A 24,339-nucleotide genomic window follows, 5' to 3' on the forward strand; every position below is an offset into this window, starting at 1 on the left:
GGGTGATGGGAAACTTGAATCAAAGACAAGACTGTCTGCTAGCACTGAGAAGGGGAGATTTTGGATGATTCTTGCTCTATAGTAAATGGATAATCTTCAGTTCAGTTGCTCAGTCATGTCCGACTCTTTGCAACCCCATGGACTGAAGCACACCAGGCCTCCCTGTCCATCACCAAACCCCAGAGTTTACTCACACTCATGTCCATTGAGTTGGTGATGCCATCCAACCATCTCATCCTCTGTTGTCCCCTTCTGCTCCCACCTTAAATCTTTCCCAGCATTAGAGTCTTTTCAAATGAGACCGTTCTTTGCATCAGGCTAATCTTCAGTTTCACTTATTTACTCCTTAAACGTCTGGAGTTTATGTTGACTGAGGATCCTCCCTTTGATGGTCAAAGTCTTTGGATAGTTTCCATTCTTGCCTTGTTGAAACTTTTCGTAGCTCCATTTGACCATATGACTCTTTCATCTTGAAACTCTCTCTTCCTTTCTTTTTTTGGCTGCACTGTGTATAGCATGTGGGATCTTAGTTCCCTGGCCAAGGATTGAACCCATGCCCCGTGCAGTGGAAGCACAGAATTTTAACCACTGGATGGCTAGGGAAATCCTTTCTTCCCTTCTTTTCCATGATGCTGTTTACTTCTGCTTTTCCTCTGATTTCTCTCATTGCTATCTTTTTTTCCTTTTTTAAACTGTCTTAAAAATATTGGTGTCTGACTGTGAATCGTTCATTTGCTTTGCTTTTCCTAAGACGGCTCATTCATATCCTTAATTGCAGCTACTACTACTGTGTGCTTGATTTCCCCAAGCCATGTTTTAAGCTCAAACGTCCCATGACCTCCAAACCCAATTTACTATTAGCTGGGAATCTTGATATGGATATCTCAAACTTACCATCTTTAAAACAGTTTATCTTTCTACTCCAGATTAATGTCTAGTCTGTGTGCTTTATTGTACGAGTATTGTAGCCAGCTTCTAACGTGGTTCTAATGATTCTTACCTGATAGTCCCTTATATCTGTAAATTGTGCCTAATTAACTAGGTCCTTCAGCTGAAATGATTTCCGAGTGTTAAGGTGCTGCCTGGCCTTCTCTTCCTGATTATAGTAAAATGTGAGAGAGAAAGTGAGGGTAGAATGATAAACATTAGGGGCTACAGGAATTGCTGGTTTTGAGAATTATCAGGCTTTTTATGTTATAAATCATGATTTTTTTCAGAAAAAATTGAGAAATTAATTTCAGCAAAGATCAAATTCAGAACACTGGTGGGAAAATAAGGTAATCTAAAAGTGAATATGAGAGAGTGTGGCTGTTAAATCCTTTAAGATAAAAAAAAAAAAATCCTTTAAGATCTTAGAAAGATCCCACATGGAGCCTTGGAAATCTATTCAGTCTAGCAGTAGGACTTCTAAGAAGCTTAAGGGGTGGTGTCCCTTAGTCATCTCAGCAGACTAAGATACAAAAGGGCTTGTCTTGTAAGGATTTGTGGTTGTGTGCTTTTGACTAATGGAGTGAAGTCCAATAAGATTCACAGAAGACATATAGTATTTTTGATGGAATTGTATTTGCAGGAACTTTACAAACTTAGAAAGGGATAAAAGGTTACAAAATACAGGGACATTTGATCCCCCAAACTTCTATAGTCAGGGAGCAGACTGAGAAAATTCCTATTTGCAAACATGAGCTACTTTCCAAGGAAAGGGAAAGATAATTTTTAAGATGGAACAAAGTGTGCAGAGAGTGAAGCAAAAAACCATGAAGGAAATATTCCACAGCCTTGAATTCTAAGGAAGGACCGCCAACCTATGCTTTGCAGGATTTCAGAATTTCTGTGGATCAGTGTGCCTTTCATTTTGGCACACATTGAACTAGAGAGTTTACTGGTTATCCTACACCTGTCCCACCATTGTGTGTTGGGTGTATGGGGCAGTAACTTTGTTGCTTTAGTTTCCTGGAACTACACCTGAGGAGCCTCCTTCATACCTGGATCTGACTTGTATGATGAGATTCTGGACTCTGAGGTCACCTTATCAAAGGATGAGAATTTTTAGGTCCTTGAGAGAGATTTGGTGTATTTGCATGTGAGAGGAACATGAATCTTGGGGCCAGAACGTGAGCTGTGTTATCAAATCCACAAGGTGGTCTCTTGTGATTCTCACCACCTGCTATTGATGTCCTTGTATAGTCCTTCCTACCTTGAATAGGGCTGACCTATGTAACCTAGACAGCATATTAAAAAGCAGAGACATTACTTTGCCCACAAAGGTCCATCTAGTCTAAGCTATGGTTTTTCTAGTAGTCATGTATGGATGTGAGAGTTGGACCATAAGGAAAGCTGAGCACTGAAGAATTGATGCTTTTGAACTGTGGTGTTGGAGAAGACTCTTGAGAGTCCCTTGGACTGCAAGGAGATCCAACCAATCCATCCTAAAGGCAGTCAGTCCTGGATATTCATTGGAAGGACTGATGCTGAAGGTGAAACTCCAATACGTTGGCCACCTGATGCGAAGAACTGACTCATTAGGAAAGATCCTGATGCTGGGGATGATTGAAGGCAGAAAGAGATGGGGATGACAGAGAATGAGATGGTTGGATGGCATCACCGACTTGATGGACATGAGTTTAAGTAAGCTCCAGGAGTTGGTGATGGACAGGGAAGCCTGGTGCATTGTAGTCCATGGAAAGAGTTGGAAATGACTGAGCAACTGAATTGAACTGATGTAACCTGATCTGAAATCCTGAAAACCTACAGCTTCCGTCTTGCTCTCTCTGGGATCACTCAGTCATGCAGCTCTGTGGAGCTTTCCGTTTGGCTAAGAGCTGAGGCTTCCTGCCAGCAGCCAGCCTTGATTTACTGCCTTGTAAGTGGCTCCTCAAGCCCCAGAAGGCCTTCAGTTTGTAGCCCCAGCTGACCTTATTGTCAACCTGATGACAGACCTCCAAGCCAGAACCATGCAACTTAGTGTTAGTCGCTCAGTTGTGTTGACTCTTTGTGACCCTGTGGACTGGAGCCCACCAGTGTCCTCTGTCCTTGCTGGGATTCTCCAGGCAAGAACACTGAAGTGGGTTGCCATGCCCTCCTCCAGGGGATCTTTCCAAGCCAGGGATAGAACCCATGTCTCTTGTGTCTCCAGCATTGGCAGGTGGATTCTTTACCTTTTGAACCATCAGGGAAGCAACTTAAGCCACCCCCAAATTCCTGAGCTTCAGAAACTATGTGAAATCATAAATATCTGTGATTTTAAGCTGCTAAGTTTTAGGATAATCTGCCGTGAAGCAGTAGATAACCAACAGAGGTATTACACTGGACTCATAGAAACCTAGGAATCTTGGTAAATTTTTGTAGCTTCATCATCTTGCCTGCCTCAGGCTTCCCGGGTGGCTCAGTGGGTTAGGAACCTTTGTGCAATGCAGGAGATGCAGGAGATACAGGTTCGATTCCTGGTTCAGGAAGATCCCCTGCAGGAGGGCAGGGCAACCCACTCCAGGATTCTGGCCTGGAGAATTCCATGGACAGAGGAGCCTATTGGGCTACAGTCTATAGCTTGCAGAGTCAGACACAACTGAAGTGACTGAGTACGCCTCCTGCCTCAGTTGTTAGTGAGTACCATTCCTAATTTATTAATCTCCCATTTGCCTGGACTCCCTTCACCCGACATCTGTTATGACTGCCCCTATAATTTATTCAAGACTAAGGGGGTGGAAGAGGGATTGAAGAGAATATGAAAATCTTCAGAAAAATAACCTTTTCTGTTTATATACTGTCTGGTTTTATTTATGTCATAGAAAAATTTTAAACTAAGATGAGCTATTGCAGATTTTCAGGGATCATTTATTTGTTTCTATTTTTGTGAAGCTACTTAGGGTCCTCATAGGGTAGGAATTGCAGTTATTTAGTTCAGGCTTTTGACTTGAGGTTTTTATGCAAGTTAGACTGTGAGATATTTGCACGCACGATTGGGCTAGGGGAGAGTTGGGCTTCCCTCCCCTTGCAAGAGAGGTGTTTTCCTTGGTAGTGGGTTGGATGTATGCTCAGTGGTTCAGTCATGCCTGTCTTTGTGACCCCATGAACTGTGGCCCACCAGGCTTCTCTGTCAGTGAGGTTTACCAGGCAAGAATATGGAGTGGGTTGCCATGCTCTTCTCCAGGGGATCTTCCTAACCCAGGGATTGAACTCATCTCTCCTGTATCTCCTGCAGTGGCAGGAAGATTTTTTACCACTGAGCCACCTGGGAAGCCTTTGGTGTAGTCGGTTACAGATCCACAACTCACTCATTTCACCGATGAAGTGAATGGGGCCAGAAAGACTGACTAAGGTTTCTGAAAGCCACACAGTTGGTGAGTGGCAGAGCTAACTTGTGCTGGCCACCAGTTCAATGAGATAAGATTCATTTTAGGCTTGCCCTTTGTTTTAACTTGCATTTATCTTTACTAGTTTCAAGGGAAAATGATTCCACTAAATAATGACTAAATCCTTCTCTTTTGATATGTTGAGCTAGGTGTGGCTTCTTGATATTTCAACAGACATGAAAATTTTATTTAATAATTTTGTCTCTCCCCTTAGGCAACTCTCTGCCTAGGTCCTTTGAAATTACAAAAACTAAATTACCAGCGGGCTCAAGTCCAGCAAGCACAATTTAGGTTACAGTTCTGATCTTCGTACAACCTGTTCCTGCTGCATAGGCCATTTGACACTTTGTTCATAAAAAAAATTTTTTTTTAAACGTGAGCATCACTGAACTGTTTAAAAGATTCTGCTTTTTAATGTAAAGGCTTTACTTAGAACCAGAATTTGATCATATTTATTTTATGTTTTTTCTTTGTCTCCAACAAAATATAGTCCCTTTTGTTTTTAAGTGGTTTCTTTCTAAATACTTGGATGGGTTTTGAGGTATGTTTGACTTTATCTGTTTTTTACCACTCTGTACATATTTGTCAACTGGATGAATGCTATTATGTTTTTATAAAACATGTGAAGAATTGTTTTGGCTGTCAGCTCAATGCATTTACTTCCAATTTAACTTATTTTTTTTTATAACATTCAGAAACAAATTGAATTTGTGGGAGGACTCCTAATGAATTATTTTTCCTTTTTGAAGTGAGATTTACTTCTGTAGGGGCTTCCCTGTGTGACTCAGATGGTAAAGAATCTGCCTGCAATGCAGAAGACCTGGGTTTGATCCCTGGGTTGGGACGTTCCCCTGGAGAAGGGAATGGCTACCCACTCTAGTATTCTTGTCTGGGGAATTCCATGGATAGAGGAGCCTGGCAGGCTACAGTTCATAGAGTCACAAAGAGTCAGACACGACTGAGACACTAACACCCGCCCACCCCCAATCATTTGTTCTTGTCTGCTTCTCTGAGGATCAGTTTTAGAACCATTAATTTGAATTGTTTGGTAATTAGATTGTATAGATTTTAAAAGTTATGTGAATGTAACGTAATAATCACTTTTGCCCCCTTGGTATGTTGCCAATACATTACTATTAACAACCTCCCCCACCCCCCTGCCCCGGCCAAAGTCAGATTGAATGCCTTCCATTGAGCTGTTCAACTTTTGAATTAAGTCCTTTAATCTTTGACCTTTTATTTAAAATGAATCATGGATTGCAGCCTTCAGCTAGGTCATTCACGCTGCCTTTTACTGATAATACACTAGAATAATTTCCTGCCATTACAAACAGGTTTTTTTTTTTTTTTTTATACTGTCCCTGAGTTCCCTAACAGCACTGCCTTCCTCTGCCATACGTTTGTTCCCCTTTCCCTAAATCCCCTCACTCTTCAAGAATCCAAGCTATTGGATTTAGCGTCTTCACTGTTCTCCATTTCCCTGTCTATGATTCCCCCCTGCTCTACCATCCTGGCCTGCCTTCCCAACATGGGAAAGGGTAACTGCCTGTCTCCACGTCGCAGCTCCTGTTGGGAGCTGCCTCCCTTACAGTTCCCTCATGACCACCTGTCAGGGAGGGCAGAGAGGTCTTAGGAGGCCAATCTCTTGCTGCCTGAGAACCTAACAAATCCGAGGTGGAGAGTCCCATGGCCGCAGCCCAAGTTCAGCCCCATCAAGGGTTTTCTTTCTCGATGCAGAGTACAGACAGAAGCTCCAGCCAGTTCTGCTCGACCAGCGTGTGTCCCTGTTGTTAGTGTGGGTGCGGCCGTTGACGTGAACCAGAAGCCTGGGTCTGTGAATGGAGGATTTGAGTTTTGAAATTAGATAGGAGGGCCACCGAGATTTTCAGGTTGCGGAGGCAACTCCTGAGGCAGGTGCAGGGCGTGAGGAAGGACCACACCTCGACCCTGCGGCTCAGCCAATGAGCACTGGGCTTCTCCCAGGTCCTAGAGTGCGGTTTCCCTGTATGTCAAGAGCCGGCTCAGCAACCAAACCCAGATTCCAGGTGTGGTATTCCACAGTCGTTCTGTAATTTGTAATCATAGAAACAGAATGTTCCTCCTCTCCCTTCCTCCCTGCCAACAGTTTCTGGGTGGGTGAATGTCAGTAGCTGGAGTTATTTTTAAAGAGGAGAGGTGAAGCTTGTCGTGCAGAGCTGGGAAGAGGGCGTTTGTTTGCAGAGCAGACCTGACATCAAAGTGTAGGTTACTGCTCGGTGGCCAGGCACTTGTCCTCTAACAGGTAATGTTTAACGTGCCAGTCACAAAGATCACAGGAACGGCATATGCCTGGCATCAGAGAACACTGCCGTTTATGCTCCGGAAAACTGAAAGGCTGTACATGCCCACAGATTAGTATAATTTTTTTAAATACGTGAATGCGTTGGCCTTTCTTCCTCCTTTTTTTTTTTTTTTTTTTTTGCCGGCTATAATTGGACTTTGACGCTGGGAAGTTATATCATAAAAATTGGTAACCTTTGTCTGAGAGAGAGCTCAGCTAAGCAGTCACTTTCCACTTCTTTTCACAGGATAATATAAACGTTTTTTTGAAAGCTTGTGAACAGATTGGATTGAAAGAAGCCCAGCTTTTCCATCCTGGGGATCTACAGGATTTATCAAATCGAGTCACTGTTAAGTAAGTTTCACTGGTTTATTATATGTTTTTTTTTTTTTTTTCCTTTAAACTTAGGGCTTGTAGCTGGTGTGAATAATTTCTGAGAGTTCTTCTTACTGAAAAATCACCTCCTTGTCTTCCTCTGTTTGTATTCCAAAACTATTTAAGAAATAGCTTTGTGAGTGTGAAGCTGTCTGTAATTGAGACCATGATATGTTATTATTTTAAATCTCTATATTAACCGAAATGGTGGTTTGTATTTTAATGCCTGTCTAACATGGTTGTGTTTGGTTGCTAATGGTGAGGAGGCTTATTATATTTATAAAGAAAATGGAGAGGTTATAGTCTAGCTTACAGAGTGAAAATAATTATTTGAAATTAAGACATAATTGCTAACATAAAAATGAGAGTGGGATAGTTAGAAAAGAGACAATATTTGGAAAGCAGCAGTGCCCGGGACCAACATGCAACTAAAGAATTTTGTCAATTGTGTCTGATTTCTAAAAATGAACTTTTTTTCCCCACTCTTAATAGTATGGGTGAGAAAGTGAAAGTGGGAATGTGTGTGAAAACGTGCGCAGGTGTTTGTGTTGTGTTTTAGATGGAAAATGCTGTTGATGTGTGAGTATATGGTTTCAGGAATCTGGTTTTAAACTCTTGTAAGATTTTTTTCTTATAAATCTAAATTTGCTTTCAGTGAATCAGAATAAGCTTGTGTTACTAGATAAGTGTGACAGCAAAATGATTTAATTCTGTAATAATGACTTCCTCCTTATTGTGGCTCTTAAACCTCATTAGCATTTTTTCCAAGGGGAAAAACAAACACCTTTATTCTATTTATAGAAATCATAGAAATGGAAAAATGAGCTTTTACCAATTCACAGTTGAGTTTGAATGGTTAGTAGCCCTGTTGTGAGAGCTTTAAAGTTATTAAAAAACTGTCTATAAAATATTAAATATGACCAATTTTTTTCCTAAAGAAGAATAACCCCATCTATAAGTATCTTTTATAGTATATATTGTCTCTTAGCAGTATAAGCTAAAAATCCGGGTAGGATTAATCTTTTAAAAGCAACCATATAGTTTTAAAATGAACAGGCCATTTTGCATCTATGTGCTTCTAGTTCTGTTGATTAAGCATTTCTAAACGGCACAGCAGTGATAATGTACATAGCAGGGAAGTCTGTCAGGATTTCTCACTAACTCGAAGACTGTGGAGAGATCCTAAGTTTCATCGTCAAACTGGCACATTTACTTCTGCAGTATTTGAGGTCATGTTTAATTTCCGTGAACAATAACTATATAGATGAATTTATTTTTCCTAATCGCCTTTCTGTCATAACACCTATCAGATGGGCAGAGACGTTTTTGATTCTGAAAGTGTTTTTCTTCCGTTGTTGCTGTCCATGAAGAAGAAATGTCTTTCCCTCTCAAAATCACACTGTTTTGAACCTCTGTAGCCAATGTTCAAGTAGGCTGTGGGACTAAGTCAAACACGTTTGTTGGCTTCTAATTTCAAAAGTGCCCTGAGCAAGACTTGCCTGCAGCCTGTCTCATGAGACGCCACCTCTAAAGTGTTAAGGCAAAATCAGTATCTGGGCTCAGCCTTCAATGAAATTAAATTACTGACAAACTGAAACCGAGAGGTCACATAGTTACAGCCGTAGTAGGAAGTATGCAGCACAACTTGTTTCAGTGGAAACCGCAAGTCCATAAAAGCAAGAGGTGTCCAAGGAGTCCTAGTGAGAAGGCCTGTGTGAGGAGCTCGACTCTGAATTAAGAGCACAGCCCCTGACAGTGCCGTGTTGTTGGACCGAAGAGCACAAGGGTCAACCGCGGGGCTGCTGCAAAGGAAGCGAAGGGTGGAGACCTGAGGAAGCTGGCGAATGGCTCATCTAAACGTGTTGGTCAGAGCTCCTATGCCCTGAGATAGCATTTGTATAAAAGGAAGCAGGTGTGTAGGAAAGCAAATAATTCCTTACGAAACAGTAATTAATGCGTTTCTCTTTAGTTTCAGTTCTTATGTAACGTGGCAGCTTCTGTAGGTCAAAGATCTTGTCCTATACTGACTGTAGATTAAAGGACTTGGTGTTGGTTAGACTAGTGGTGCTCAACTGGGGGCATTTTTGCTCCCCAGGGGACTTTTGATGATGTTTGGGCTTCCCTGATGGTTCACATGGTAAAGAAGCCGCCTGCAGTGCAGGAGACCTGGGTTCGATCCCAGGTTTGGGAAGATCCCCTGGAAGGGGGCATGGCAACCCACTTCAGGATTCTTGTCTGGAGAATCCCATGGACAGAGGAGCCTGGCGGGCTATAGTCCGTAAGGTCACAGAGTAGGACACGACTGAACGACTAAGCATGGCACAGGGGATACTTCTGGTTGTTATAGCTGTGAGGGGGGTGCTACTGCCACCTAGGGGGTCAGAGATGCTGCTAAATACCCTTTAGTTAACAAGACAGCCCCCATAACAAAGAATTTCTGATCCCAAATATCAGTAGTGCTGAGGCTGAGAGGCCTTGATTTAGAATTTGTAGATTTCCACTCTGCCAGTAAGGTAATTGTACGTCAGGAAGGATAAACTTTCAATTCAGCTGAAATATTACTTTACTTATGAATATAATGACAGGTATTTCTGTGTTAGTACATTTGTTTATTTAAAGGAAAGATTTGTTGTAATTGGACGATGCAGTACTTGGACATTATCTTGCTCTTCTGCATACATTAAAATTAACAAAAATGTGGCAAACTATTTATTATTTTAAATGCTCTATCAAAATTCAACTCCTAAGTAACTGCATTCACAGTTCACAGACCTGTTGTCGGTCTTGCTGCAAGTATAATCTAAGATGCATGTTTGCAGGACATACTGAGAGCAGACAGGAAAGGACAGTCCATACCTACATGTTGGCAAAGGTGAGGGTTTTTTTGTCTGTGTGTTAGTGGACAATAGTGATTAACAGCATAGATGATGTACAGAGCCTAGGAGAGCTGTGTGTGGTAAGAATGAGTGGCAGGAACAGAAGCAATTAAAGACTCATTGCTGTTAAATAACTTCACTTCAATAATCTGAACCTAACTACAAATCTTATTTTCCCATAATTTGAGATTTACTGTTTAATTTGTAATAATTCTCACTAGTCAAACAAGCTAGGGTACTCTATATTTCTTTAATCATACTCATTATTTTCCTAATTGAATTACCTTATTTGAAGGAGATAATAGTTTGAATTTTCCAAATATGTTTGAATTACTCCACTTATTTTGGGGCAACATATATGCAAAAGTCAGTTGATACTTTTAATTTTGATGTTTCTGACTTGGATGGATAGGGTCTGTCTTCACTTCTTTTTCTTCCCAAATGTATAGTAGGCAAACTGATGACTTATCCGTGATGGTAGATGGAGGTTGAACCTATCCTAGCTGAGATCTGTGTAGTGAGGCCATGAAATTTAGCTTCTCCACCAATGATTAACTGCGTTGTGTTGTTAACCATTCCCAAGCTATCCATACTGAGCTTAGAAACACACATAATCTGCAGAGAAGAGAGGGTATGACCCCCACAGAGCCATCTCTGCACACTTTCTATAAAAGTCCTCTTGGAGGGCAAGCACGGTGACGGGAGGCATGCCGCACCCACGGGAGAGCGCCTGCAGCTGATGTCATGGGCTGTATGGTAGCATCTGGACATTAAGAGCCAAAGAGAGATCACTCGTGGAAAGCGCCTCAGCACCGTAGCCCCGACATCCTAGATTGTAGGAGCTGAAGCTGTCAGAAAGGTAGGGTTGAACGTTAAAGGTTTTAATTTTGTGTCTAGCAGTTTGACTCAAACTAAGTCCTGTATCTAAACCATTGGTCTAACCAAATTCCATATTGAAATTTTTAAAACTGAGGATTGGAACAGATTATAAATGGGTTTTTTTTTCCCTTTCTGCCCCCCTTACCATTCCAACCCAGTTTTTCACACTTCCTTAGATACATTCTGTTCATAATACAGTGAGAAGATGGCGAAGCTTTAGAACATACTGTTTTAGTCATGCAAAAAAAAAGTATATTTTAGTATACACTCTTATTTAGGACATTGATATGTTAGATCTAAAATGTGACTTGAAATGTTACTGAGTTTTTTTTTTTTTTTAAAGACCTGTTTATCAAGTGGAGGGTGGAGAAATCAAGAATCTGTTATTTTTACATGTGCTAGTTGCCAAAGGAACAGTAGCTGGAAGCAAGATTAGTGTTAGCATATTTCCCTTGTGAAAATAGAGGAGGCTCAGAATGATATTTTAGGGATTTAACTGTTCTCTAAAGCTTCAAAAGGGTGCTTGGTTTTGCAGCAATACTGTAAAGTCATGTCTTAGGAATCAAGTTCCCAGATGTCTCTCTTTTATAGTCTGCCAAATTGGACTTGAGATGAATGTGTATGTGTATTTATTTAAAGTCTTTATTCATGTAAGTAAAAATATACCTACTTTGAATTGTAAAATTCTCAACTTTTTCTGATTTAAACCTGGTTTTACTACTTTTTTGGGGCTGTGTCTTTCAAATGAGTGTCTCAATATCTTAATCTATTAAAAAAAAAAGGAAAAAAGCAACCTTAATGGTATCCAAACTTGGATCTGTAACTTGAGCATGGAGACTTCCACCTGTTGATTCATGTCACTATTTAAAAGTGTTCCCTCTCTTCCTACCAAGTAGTTAGAATAAAACAGAAAGGAAGTTTACTGCAGTGTACACATCTCTATCCCATTTATTCTCTGGTGTTAGGTAGTTTCTGAAAGGGGGACACTAATTCTTTTGTATTGCCAAGGTCCTGTTTAAGGCTAACAGCAAAAATACATAGTCACATTTTCAGATGATCTTTGATTGCAAAGTTTGAATATCTAATATTCTGCTTAGTCACAGAGATGGTGAGGGAATATGAGTTGCAGGGGCAAACTGTAGAATAACAAGTTTTATCTGGTATTTGTTTCTCTCCATTTCTGGTTCTTAATTTATTCCTTTGATAGATCGGCATGTCTTCTGGATTTCAACTCTCCTTCCTCAGCTCCTCACTCCCTCAAATCCAGAAAGCCATGGAGCTTGATTCTGTCTTGGCTTGCTGTATGAGACTTCCTGTTATAGAATTTTATGGCTAGGATCTTTATCTTCAAAAGTCACCCAACCTAAATTCATGGTGCCAAAGAATCTCACTTGGTAGCTCATCTTGATTAGCAGTTGTCTTGAGTCAGTTCATGGGAGGATGGTCAAATTTGCTTCCGCAATCAGATCACATTTGTTTTATAACCTGGTCCTCCAAAGGGTTAGACCAAAGATATATTTTTGTTGAAGAGATTCTTCTTTCACCTAATTATCTGTAGGACTGCCTGTATTGAATTAATCAAATGTTTACAGCTACATGCATTGTAATATCTGTAGTCCTGTCAGTCATTTTTGAAAATGAGAGCTTCACCAGTCACTAGAGATGTTAAGCGCGTGTTTCCCCCAGTTTTCATGCTATAACCTGGTCTGATTTAACTGATTATTGGAGTGAAGCATGTACATGAAAGGTACATATGCTTATACACTTTTCTGGAGCTACAGAGGAGAAAGCAGCAGTTAATCCAGTAAGGGGAAATTTTGGTTTCATTCACTTGCCAGTCCTACAACAAGCATTGATTCAGTATCTTCTCTGTGGCTGGTACTTGTGTACATGCTCAGTTGCTCAGTCCTATCTGAGTCTTTGTGGCTCCATGGGTTGTAGCCCGCCAGGCTCCTCTGTCCATGGGAGTCTCTGGGCAAGAATACTGGAGCAGGTTACCGTGCCTTCCTCCAGGGAACCTTCCGACCCAGGGATTGAACCTGCATCTCCTACGTCTCCTACATTGCAGGTAAGTCACCTGGGAAGCCTGGCCGGTACTTATACAGACATAAATAAAGTGGAGACATGCCGTTAGAGGGGTTCACATTATAAGCAAGGGAATGTCCTCATGAGTTCGGTTAGAATACATTGTGTTGAATGCACAGGGCTCCCTGGAACTATAGAGATGAATAGTTATTTCCATTTTTCAATCAAGAAACACATCTCATTGAAGGTGATGTTGATTTCTAATCTGGGCTTTCAAAGTATTTTTTGTTTTTACCTATATCTAGTTTTCCTTAGACTTGAGACTATTTGAGGGCAGAGATAATGCCTTACTTACTCCCTTTAATCTCCTTAGTTCCTTCAGGTTCTTATTTGAATGCTTAATGCTTATTTGAGAATCAGATTTTAATTATAAACATGTCCTGGAAATCTTAAAACCAGGCTTTGATGATGAGAACTGAATTTTTCTTAGCTAAGTCTTCCTCATCTTTCAAAATTGCAAAGCATATCTGGCAAAGCAGTCACTAAACTTTTGAGATGAATTGCCTTTTATTTATCATTCCAGAATATTACAACATAATTTCAAACTTATATAGTTTAAAAGAAGAATATGTGTTTCCTCTCAGTTGTGTGAGTAAAACTAAAATTGGGATTTTGGACCATGTGCTTTCCAAAGTATTTGGTGGAATTTTAATTCTTATGCTGATGTCAAATGATAAATACTAATATTGTTTTTCCTGACTTTTGAGAGCTGTTCTATGCTTATATTTATATAAAGGTTTAGAAACATTTCAATGTTTTCATATCATCACCACTCTAAATGCATGCTTAAGACTTGGTGGAAAAAGATAGTGGTTACATAGGTAGTTTTGATATCTTATAGAAGTTCAAGGGACAGGAATAGAAATTTTTAAAAGCAGAAATCAATAGTGGAGGTAACTTACGAGAAGTCATTGAAGTTACTTTAATGAGAAGCTTTACCACCGAGTTTGCAATAAGCCTTGTTTCTTCCAAAGTCAAGCTATCTGCCTTGGTACCTCTTACCTTTGCCTAGCATTTAACGTCAAAGCCAATGTGAAAAAACGTCACAAATTACCTTTGACTCTGGCATAATAAAAAGCCATCTGAAGAATAGGAGCACACAGAAACATGAAGACTTCTTGGCAGTTCATTTGATTTGTTTCTAATATACCCCAGGCTAAGTTTCTTTCTTCCCCAGGATGGAACAGAAGTTCAGTTGATGTGCATCAGTTCTCATGAATAGATAGTCATCTTAGACAAAAGCAGGAATTTAGGTGCCTGCCATGGTTTTAATCCCATCCCATTCAGTCACCAGGGCTTCCCTGGCGGCTCAGATGGTAAAGAATCCACCTGCAGTGCGGGAGACCTGGGTTGGGAAGATCCCCTGGAGGAGGGCATGGAAACCTACTCCAGTATTCTTGCCTGGAGAATCCCCATGGACAGAGGAGCCTGGCGGGCTGCAGTCCCTGGGGTTGCAAAGAGTCAGATGCGACTAAGCACACAGCACATTTAGTCACCTGGTGGCTGAATGACCTTAGACAGGTTACTTTTCCTCCCTGTGATCACTTTGCTTTTTAGTGAACAAGACAAATGAAATTGCTAATATCCTGGAGCTTACCAAATATTACTGTTTGGGAAATAGTCCTATCCTGCAAGGACACTGTAGTGATTTTCATAAATCACGTATGTAAAGTGTATAGTGCTTCACACATAGTAGTAGTCAGTAAACGGTATTGAATTATCAATTATGGTCATTTTCATAATTTGCAATCTTGATCCGATGAAGATATGTGTGCCTTGTAAAAGAACATAGAGGGAAGAATCAGGTCTTCAGGTACTTAAATTGTGATGACTAGCTATAGGTTCTTTGCTTTTTTAATGAGAGTTTTGGCCATTTTAGACTTAGCTCTTTCAATTAGTAGATGTTAAAACAGATGTTTTTCTGACATTTATGTTTAATCTACTTTGTACAGTCTGTTTTGTTAGAATAGCAAAGCTGGAAACCAGAGAACAATATATCTAAGTTATTTACTCTTGCTCCTGTTTATATGGAATCGACATAATTTTATTAACTTTCTAAGACTTCAAAAAGTTTTCTGTGTATATTTTGAAATATTAAAATGTTTTAGTTTGATTTGGATTTTTCTTTAAAAGTTTGTGTTTTCATATTTAAGCAAAAAAATGATAAAACCACAAGCTGTCTACAACACAAATCCCAGTCCAAAATTTTACTTTATTTACTAGTTTTTTTCATCCCATTTTTCCTTTTTTTCTGTGAAAATTCTGTTTTGGTCATTGGGAGAAGAGAGGTGGTTATCGTTTGGATAGGCAAGATCAGATGCTATTCTCTAAAAGAGATTTTGTGTAAATCTCTTTAATTCTCTAAATTTTTAAAATTCTCTAATTCTCTAAAATGTTGTTGGGTTTATGAAATTTTTAGGGGGAAAGATAAGTGTTTATACTGTTTACAGAACTCAAATGCACCCTGCAATCATGTTTTCACTCAGAAATCTTGGTCGCTCCTTTTGGGCCTCTCCCATCTGTCCATGAAAAGGCTACTGTACTGATAGCTAAAGGTCTTGATTATATTATCTAAAATATTTATAGTTTTAACCCTGGGCACAAAAAAGTCATAAATAGCAATAGCCACTATTTGTGAGGTCATGAAGTGAAGTGAAGTGAAAGTCGCTTAGTCGTGTCTGACTGTTTGCCACCCCATGGACTGTAGCCTGCCAGGCTCCTCTGTCCGTGGAATTCTCCAGGCCAGAATACTGGAATGGGTTGCCCATCCCTTCTCCAGTGTATCTTCCCAACCCAGGAATCGAACTGGGGTCTGCTCTTTTGCAGGTGGATTCTTTACCAACTGAGCTATCAGGGAAGCCCTGTGAGGTTAAACCTTGGTTACTATTTACTTCCAGTCATACATGGTGAAATGTGTCAAGAAAGTAGGAAGTATACTTTCATGTTGAGGCTTTAACATAAATGTTATAATTTGATTTTTTAAAAATGAAGACTTGCTATCAAATGTTGTATAAAAGTTGTATATTGACCACTTACTGGTTATTTTAAAGAGTTTAGGTAAATGGAGTAGTTACATTTTAGGGGTAATTGCCCTGGTATAATTTGTCATGCTGAACAGACATCTCAGGTAGGATTGGCTACTGAGGGACTGTGTTTCCGTTTTTCAGAGATACACCTTCTGAGGATCCCTACTGAACTGGGAGGCAGGGTGACGGTCACTTTCTCTTAAGAGCTTAATAGCATCACTTTAGACACTATTGACCAAATATTTGCAGTAAACTTAACATATTCCCAAACTGTTGCTGCTGTTATTCAGTTGCTCAACTGTGTCTGACTCTGAGACTCCATGGACTGCACCAGGCTTCCCTGCCTTCCCATGCCAGGCTTCCCTGTTTTTCACGATATCCCAGTTTGCTCAAACTCATGTCCATTGAGTCAGTGATGCCATCCAACCATGTTATTCTCGGTCGACCCATTCTCCTCCTGCCCTCAATCTGTCCTTTCCAGTGAGTTGGGTCTTAACATCAAGTGGCCAAAGTATTGGAGCTTCAGCATCAGCATCAGTCCTCCCAGTGAATATTCAGGGTTAATTTCCTTTAAGATTGATTGGCTTGATCTCCTTGCAGTCCAAGGGACTCTCAAGAGTCTTCTTCAGCACCACAAGTCAAAGGCATCAGTTCTTTGGCTCTCAGCCTTCTTTATGGTCCAGCTCTCACATCTGTCCCTGACTACTGGGAAAACCATAGCTTTAACTATATGGATCTTTGCTGACAAAGTGGTGTCTCTGCTTTTTAATGTGCCATCCATGTTTATCATAGCTTTTCTTTCAAGGAGCAATTGTCTTTTAATTTCATGGCTGCAGTCACCGTCCGCAGTGATTTTGGAGCCCAAGAAAATAAAGTCTGTCACTGTTTCCATTTTTTCCCTATTTGCCATGAAGTGTTACTGAGAAACCTTTAAGGAAACAGCACACACCTGCTGTGTAAATTTAAGTACACCTGCCATTTTCAATGCATATGATAGTGTAATAATATTCCATTCAAAGAGAAGTAGATTAAAAAAATAGTTTGAATGAACACAACTTCAGGTAAACCAGTTTTTCTTAAGTTAAAAATGTAAAAAGTGGGAGATCTGGGTGGCCTGGGGAAAGCAGCTGCTTTGAATTAGCTGTTTGCATCAGCCACCATTAGTTTAACTAGGGTTTGTGCTGTGTATTTTGAGCAATTTGGGGAGAAATCTCTAAATATCAAGTATCCCTGTTATTACATTTCACCATTTCATTACTTTATAATAATATTGATGGCTGCTAGACTTTGAAATGCTTTTATTCTGTACTTTTTATTACATTTATTGAGATATGGAAATAATCTTCAAGAGAATCTTTGGGTAGACAATTTGGTTGACATATTACTAGACTTCTTTTGACTGAATATTGAGAAGAAAAATTCTCTACTAGGTGGGTAGCTTTAGTTTGTGTATAATGTGTATTCTGGCCCCTCATGCGAAGAGTTGACTCATTGGAAAAGACTCTGATGCTGGGAGGGATTGGGGGTGGGAGGAGAAGGGGACGACAGAGGATGAGATGGCTGGATGGCATCAGGGACTCAATGGACATGAGTCTGAGTGAACTCTGGGAGTTGGTGATGGACAGGAAGGCCTGGCATGCTGCGATTCATGGGGTCACAAAGAGTCAGACACAACTGAGCTGAAAGTGTATTCATCTCAAAAGTGTACGATAGAGCACACATGTACACACACACTAAGAACATATGTGAACATTTGTAAAAGGCTCTGAAGAGTGAGGCACCAGACCACGAGGGTCCCTAGACCCTTGTTTATTTTGGTGAAGAATTCCTTTCATCAGAAGGGCTTGGTCCCTGTCTTGGAGGAGAAATAAGAATAGTATGATTAAATACAGGTGTCCAATTGTCCATGGTCATGCCAATCCCAGATTAAAAGATAGAACTCTGTGTCCTTTCTCATATTTTCCATTCTCTTTCATTCTGCTTATCAGAAAGAGACATGGGGGAAACATTCCATTAAAGATTGACACCCCTTGAGGTAAGCCTTGAATCAGACTTGTCTGCTGCTGGGTAGCTAGAAGAAGCGCCATCCTGATGGGCTGAAGGTGGTGGGTGGGCAGGTGTATGAGGCTTAGCCTAGGGGTTTTGAGGCCTCATCTGTATGCCTTGTATCTGTGGCTTGTCAGCAGCATCCGTTGGCTATTTAATAGGCACTGTGTATGAACCCTGAGTCCTGGGTAGCTAGAAGAGAAGCAGGACCTACTACCTCATTCTTAAAACCATAAATGGGGACGATGACAAAAGCCTCATTCAGTCTTAATGTTTGCTTTTGTGTGTTAAGGAGCATTGCAATGATCTACAGTGTACAACTAACTCTAAGGGAACAATGGATTTGGACTGATGAATATCACCTAAGTGGGAGTATCACTCTACTGGAGTATCCAGAATATTTCCAGATCACTCCATTAGGTCTAGGTTTAGACACACTGGAGGATGATATCTGTCTGTCAGGTGTTTTACATTAGTTATTTCTAACCTAGTAACAGCCTAGCCAGCTATTTCCATTTTGCTTCAGGTACATGAAATGAAGAGTCAGGAGAGTAAGTTGCTCAGCTTATCCTGGACAAATAACAGGGCTAGGATTTAAATTCAGGGAATGTCTTAGCCTACAATGCTTGGACTGCTTCCTCTCTATTGTCTAAACAGACTTCAACAGCCTTTAAAAACTTACTGATATTCTTTCTAGTGTTATGGGACTGGAATTGAGTTGCTGTTTAACCAGGGGGGCTATACCCCAGATGGATTTGTGTGTATGATTGATATTATCTTGTTTGATACATGGCAAATATATTTATGTTATAATTTTAAAATTCCCCCAAGTTTGTAATCTAAGTAACTTCAAATAAATATATTGCTATATGCCATCAAATCTAAAATCAGTGATACTTAGGAATTCATATAATTTAGGAATGTTAAATTGACTCACGTGTGCTTTAGAAAAGAAGAAATATGCTACATGTGTGGTCTTTACACCCTGGCTAATCAGAGAAGGCAATGGCACCCCACTCCAGTACTCTTGCCTGGAAAATCCCATGGACGGAAGAGCCTGGTAGGCTGCAGTCCATGAAGTCGCGAAGAGTTGGACACGACTGAGTGACTTGACTTTCACTTTTCACATTCATGCATTGGAGAAGGAATGGCAACCCACTCCAGTGTTCTTGCCTGGAGAATCGCAGGGACAGAGGAGCCTGGTAGGAGGTCGTCTGTGGGGTCGCACAGAGTCGGACACGACTAAAGTGACTTAGCAGCAGCAGTAGAGAAATAATGGAGTATTTGGATTTTATTGATAGGTACACATAAATGCCTTTATAGGCTTTATGACTGTCACACAGGTAGTTGTTGTTCAGTCGCTCAGTCGTGTCCAACTCTTGTGACCTCATGGACTGCAGCACGCCAGGTTTTCATGTCCTTCACTGTCTTCCAAAGTCTGCTCAAACTCATGTCCATTGAGTCGGTGATGTTATCTAACCATCTCATCTTGTGTTGCCCTCTTCTCCTCCTGCCCTCAATCTTTCCCAGCATCACGGTGTTTTCCAGTGAATTAATTCTTTGCATCAGGTGGCCAAAGTTTTGGAATTTCAGTTTCAGCATCAGTCTCCTTCCAGTGAATATTCAGGGTTGATTTCCTTTAGGATTGATTGGTTTGATCTCCTTGCAGTCCAAGGGACTCTTGAGAGTCTTATCCAGCACATAATTCAAAAGCATCAATTCTTGGGCACTCAGCCTTCTTTATGATCCAGCTCTCACATTCATACATGACTACTTGAAAAACCATAGATTTGATAAAGTAATGTCTTTGCTTTTTAAATATACTTTCTAGGTTTGTCCTAGCTTTCCTTCCAAGGACACAAATAGTTATAAATGTTCAATTGTATTTGCCATGGTAGTGGAACATTCTTGTCAAAGATTGTGGATTGTAAGACCTTACTAATCTCAATTGCTCAGTATCATGCTACCACACTTTGACCTTTATAGCAGTGGCATGAGACCTATCTTTAAAATAGAATTGGCAGGAAATTATTCTAAATAATTTATTCACCAGTTTTTGATACTTCATTTTACTTGTTAAAACCAAACTAAGCCACAACTCCCTCATCCAAACATCCTTGGCTGGGAATAAGTGCTTATAAATTATTTATATATATGTGTGTGTGTGTGTGTGTGTGTGTGTTTACATATACATTTTTCGTTAGGGCTTAGGTCATTGTATATTAAATCTCATACAAAACCTTAGGGATTGATCATTGAAACTCTTGTTTGAAAGCTCAAACTGTAAGCAAAAAAGATCAACCACAGTCATATTACCTAGCTTACTGAATTAAAGAAGAATTACTTGAGTACATTGCCAAAAGTCATGCTATCAGTGTGGTGATTGGAGGGTTTGAAACAGGTGGTAGACAGAGCACCAAGTGTTACAATAAATAGCACAGTCTAATTCCAGTAAGATGAAACTCCTGGAGGATCAGATAGTGACTCAAAAAAGTAAAGTCCAAGAAATGACTCAAACACAGAGACACTTTCAGAATTCCTTTACTAAGACTTCCAACAAATGGAGGGGTCACTTCTCGTACCAAGTCATTAGAGGTTATTTGTTGCTAGTTGTTGAATGTAAACCTTTCATTCATAAGAAGAAATATTTATTAAACTTTTATATTGTGATGTTTTAGAGGGCCAAAGATAGATGAAAGTCATAGTAACCCGAGATAGAGATACAGGAGTAGAATGAAAACAAGGATACATTTCCTTTTTTAAAAAAAATATTTATTTTATTTGAAGGATAATTGCTTTACAGTATTGTGTTGGTATCTGCCAAACATCAGTATGAATCAGCCATAGGTTTACCCATGTTTCCTCCCTCTTGAACCTCCCTCCCACCCTCTAGGTTGTTAGTGAGCTCTGGTTTGAGTTCCCTGAATCATACAGCAAATTCCAGTTAGCTGTCTGTTTTACATATGGTAATATAGGAGTATTTCCTTTTAAATAACTAGTGGAATGAGTTAGTTGCAATAATAGAAAGCACTTGTTTTAAGACTACTGACTATGTGAAAGGAGATAAAGTACTGCTTTTAAGAGAGGGAGTGGAGGAGAGTGGAAAGAAAATAGCACCTGAATGCTTGGCTTAATGCCTTGTGTATAATCTAAACCTCTTTATAAACAAGAGTCGTTGCCTGAGTTTACAGAATGGAATCTGAGAGGTTTGGTGGCTCATTCAAGGTCACATCCTTAGCACGAGTAGGAAACTTCATTAGGATTCAAACCCAGAATTGTAATAATTCTACCTCTAAATGTTGGAGAAGGAAATGGCAACCCACTCCAGTATTCTTGCCTGGGAAATCTCATGAACAGAGGAGCCTGATGGCTACAGTCCATGGGGTCACAAAGAGTCAGACGCGACTAAGCGACTAACACACACACCTCTAAATGTGTCCTAATGAAATACAGAGGATGATCACACAAGGGAATTTTAAATGTGTTAATATGTATCTGTCAGACACCAGGTCTATTAAGTTGGTTGGGTAGGAAGGAAGTTCAGTGGATACAGAAGAATTTGTAATTTTTAGAAGATATGCGTGAAAAATTACCTAGACTTGAATGAGTTACATACAGTGCTTTAAAATGGTGCTTCTCAAATTTCAGTGTGTGTATAAAACACGTTGGAGTCAAATGCAGATTCTGATTCAGATTGGGACAGGGCTGGGATTCTGCATTTTTAGCAAACTCCCAGGCCATGCCAATGAAGACCACACTCTGAGTAACAAGGATTTATGCGATGAATGATAGTGATAGTATATTGGAGCGAGGGTTTAATAAAGATAACAGGGGAGATATAAGGCTTGACTGTGGATCTGGAAGATAAGAGAGGTGGGAGAAGGCTGCAGGAAGGTTTGTTAACCCAAAGGCAGAGAGGAGTTCTAATCCGTCATTTCAGAGAGCCTTTTAAATGCAAAGGAATGAGTAAAGTTTAGTAAGACCTCCACTCTTGAGGCCTATACTTGTTTAGGGGGAGAGTTTGGGAGTGTGAGGCATGAATTTCTAATCTAGGTTGGCTGATTGGAGGCAGGATGACAAGTCCATGGGGACTAGCTTGAGTGGTACTTCGAGTATTGTGGCTGGGAAAGCTTGAACTCTTAGTGGGATTATTAACAAAAGCTTGGTGCAGAAGGTTACGATGTCAGAAGCAGAGATTTATTTATTTAATTAAAAAATTGGGGCATGCCACTTGATATGTGGGACCCTATTAATATTTTCCCAATCAAGGATTGAATCCACGCCCCCTGTGTTGGAATCATGAAGGCTTAACCACTGGACCACCAAGGAAGCCCCAGAAGCAGAGATTTAGAAAGATGGGTAATGAAGTAGAATGTAAAGTGGACTGACTATGAACTGACTAGCATGGAGGTTGGGGGGGATGTCAGGACATTGTTGCAGAACACCCATGAACTGCAATAGTTTCCTGACATCTCTCCCAGCCTCCAAGCTAGTCAGTTCTCAGGCAGTCCATTTTATCTGTACACCATTACCCCATCTTTCTGAATCTCTGCTTCTGGGACTTTCCTGGTAGTTCAGTGGTTATGGGTATTTTGGGGCTTCCCCGGGTGGCGCTAGTTTTAAAGAACCCGCCTGCCAATGCAGGAGACTTAAGAGGCACAGGTTGGGTCGGGAAGATCCCATGGAGAAGGGCACGGCAACCCACTCCAGTATTCTTGCCTGGAGAATCCCATGGACAGAGGAGCTGGCGGGCTGCAGTCCATAGGGTGACGAAGAGGCAGACATGATTGAAGCGACTTAGCTTACGTGGCCGTATCATAAGGAGGCCAACTGCTGAAAATAGTGAAAATGTAAATGAGGAGATATTTGAAGTAGACATGATGGGGGCTGATTAGAGCGAAAGAAAAAGAAGGACCAGCTTTTGAGCTTGTGCAGCTATTAGCAGAAAGGCAGGTGGTTTGGGGACAAGATGAAAGTGAAGTTTTAACACATTGCGTTGGGCGTGATAGTGGAGCATCCAAATGGAAATGTAGGCGTTGTTAATGCATTTAATCAGAAATTATGGTCTTTTTTCCTTATTTTAAACTCCAACAAGAAGAGGGAATTTTGTTTGAATTCCAAAATCTCTTTTCTGTAGGGTCTTCCAGAAATGTCAGGCTGATTTTTTGCCTTAGGAACTACTTTGGAGTAAGGGCAGTGGGAATGTCATGCCCGCAAGATAAACATCATGGGCTTGGCCTCTGGACCCAGTTGCATATTCAAATCAGTTTAGACAGTCGAGCATCACTGTGTGTCCTGAGCTTTGGATAAATCGTAAATAACCCTGTTTGTGTGGTAGTCACAGTCTGGGCCCAGTGTTGGCCACAGCTAACTCCACTCACTTGTTCTGTACATTCTCCTACAACATGAGCAAAAGTTGTCCCTTTTCTATCTGTTCAATATCTTTAAAATCTAAGCTCTGCATCTCTCATAAGCCACCCTTCCAGAAAAAGATATCTGCAGCCCCCTTAGAATAGCTTATTTCAGGTACACTGCAAATTCATATAACAAAATGTACTTATCTCCCTGTTTTTTCCCCCACCAATGCAAACCCTATTCCCAAACAACAGCATTGGAAAACAAACCCACAGAGTCTACAAAACATCTGATTCAGCTTGACAAGATTTTATAACCAAACTGTTCTCACTTCTCTTCAAGGTTGGAAAATTATCAGTATTTTAGGACAGGTTCAACACCAGGGAGTTGATTCAGTAAATGGATGGATAAATGAATGAGTTTAACAAGTATTTATTGAGTTCTTACTATGGGCATGGCACTGTTCTAGGGATTCAGGATCTAGTTTTGTGGTTAAAAGGACAAAGTCTTGCCCACCTTAGGCATAAATTCTAATAGAGAGGACAGTAATGCATAGAAATGTAAGGTAATGGGAGATGTGATAGGATTATCAGACAAAATAAGTCAGGGTGTAGAGAGATCATCTTTGGAAGGTTCTCTTTGATACGGTATTTTAAGCATATTTTGAGATAAAATTCTACGATTGGTAGATTTTAAATCTACTAATAAAACTAGCTGTTGGGATTAATGTTACATTCTATTAGACTCATAAACTGTTTTGGTAAGCTTATCTCCTGAAACACGTTCAGTGATTTGAAGCTTTAGTGTATTTCATAGTAAGGTGTCAGAAGGGAGAGGCATATTGACCTTTGAAGGTTGGGGTGCTTCTGTGTCTATGCATGTGAGGCCTCCCCTCTTCTGCATCTGCCCCCCATCTGACAGGCTGCTGGCTGGCACAGCTTGTGTCTTTGCATTTAGATTTCATCCTCACAAATGAATTGATGGTTTAGTTTTTGTTCTTAAGGTTTTATATGGTTTTGAATTCAAAG

At 40.3% G+C, this 24,339-nt stretch overlaps 1 protein-coding gene across 14 annotated transcripts in view; it reads left to right on the plus strand.

Moving 5' to 3' along the window:
* Window positions 1–24,339, plus strand: part of LMO7 (LIM domain 7) — a 221,190-nt gene that overhangs the window by 109,086 nt on the left and 87,765 nt on the right. For 10 of the 14 annotated variants that reach the window (XM_040266894.1, XM_040266881.1, XM_040266883.1 and 7 more), the window contains one exon: window positions 6,917–7,023. Coding sequence is in view for 10 of the 14 variants with exons in the window: in XM_040266881.1 (XP_040122815.1) it covers window positions 6,917–7,023 (107 nt within the window). In the remaining 4 variants the exon portion in view is untranslated. Of the gene's footprint in view, window positions 1–6,272; window positions 6,631–6,916; window positions 7,024–10,637; window positions 10,780–24,339 lie in introns of those variants that run through there. The other 4 variants (XM_040266895.1, XM_040266882.1, XM_040266884.1 and 1 more) reach the window with 3 other exon arrangements.

This window comes from Oryx dammah, unplaced genomic scaffold (assembly GCF_014754425.2).
Source record: "Oryx dammah isolate SB20612 unplaced genomic scaffold, SCBI_Odam_1.1 HiC_scaffold_24, whole genome shotgun sequence".
In the NCBI taxonomy this organism is placed as follows: Eukaryota; Metazoa; Chordata; class Mammalia; order Artiodactyla; family Bovidae; genus Oryx; species Oryx dammah.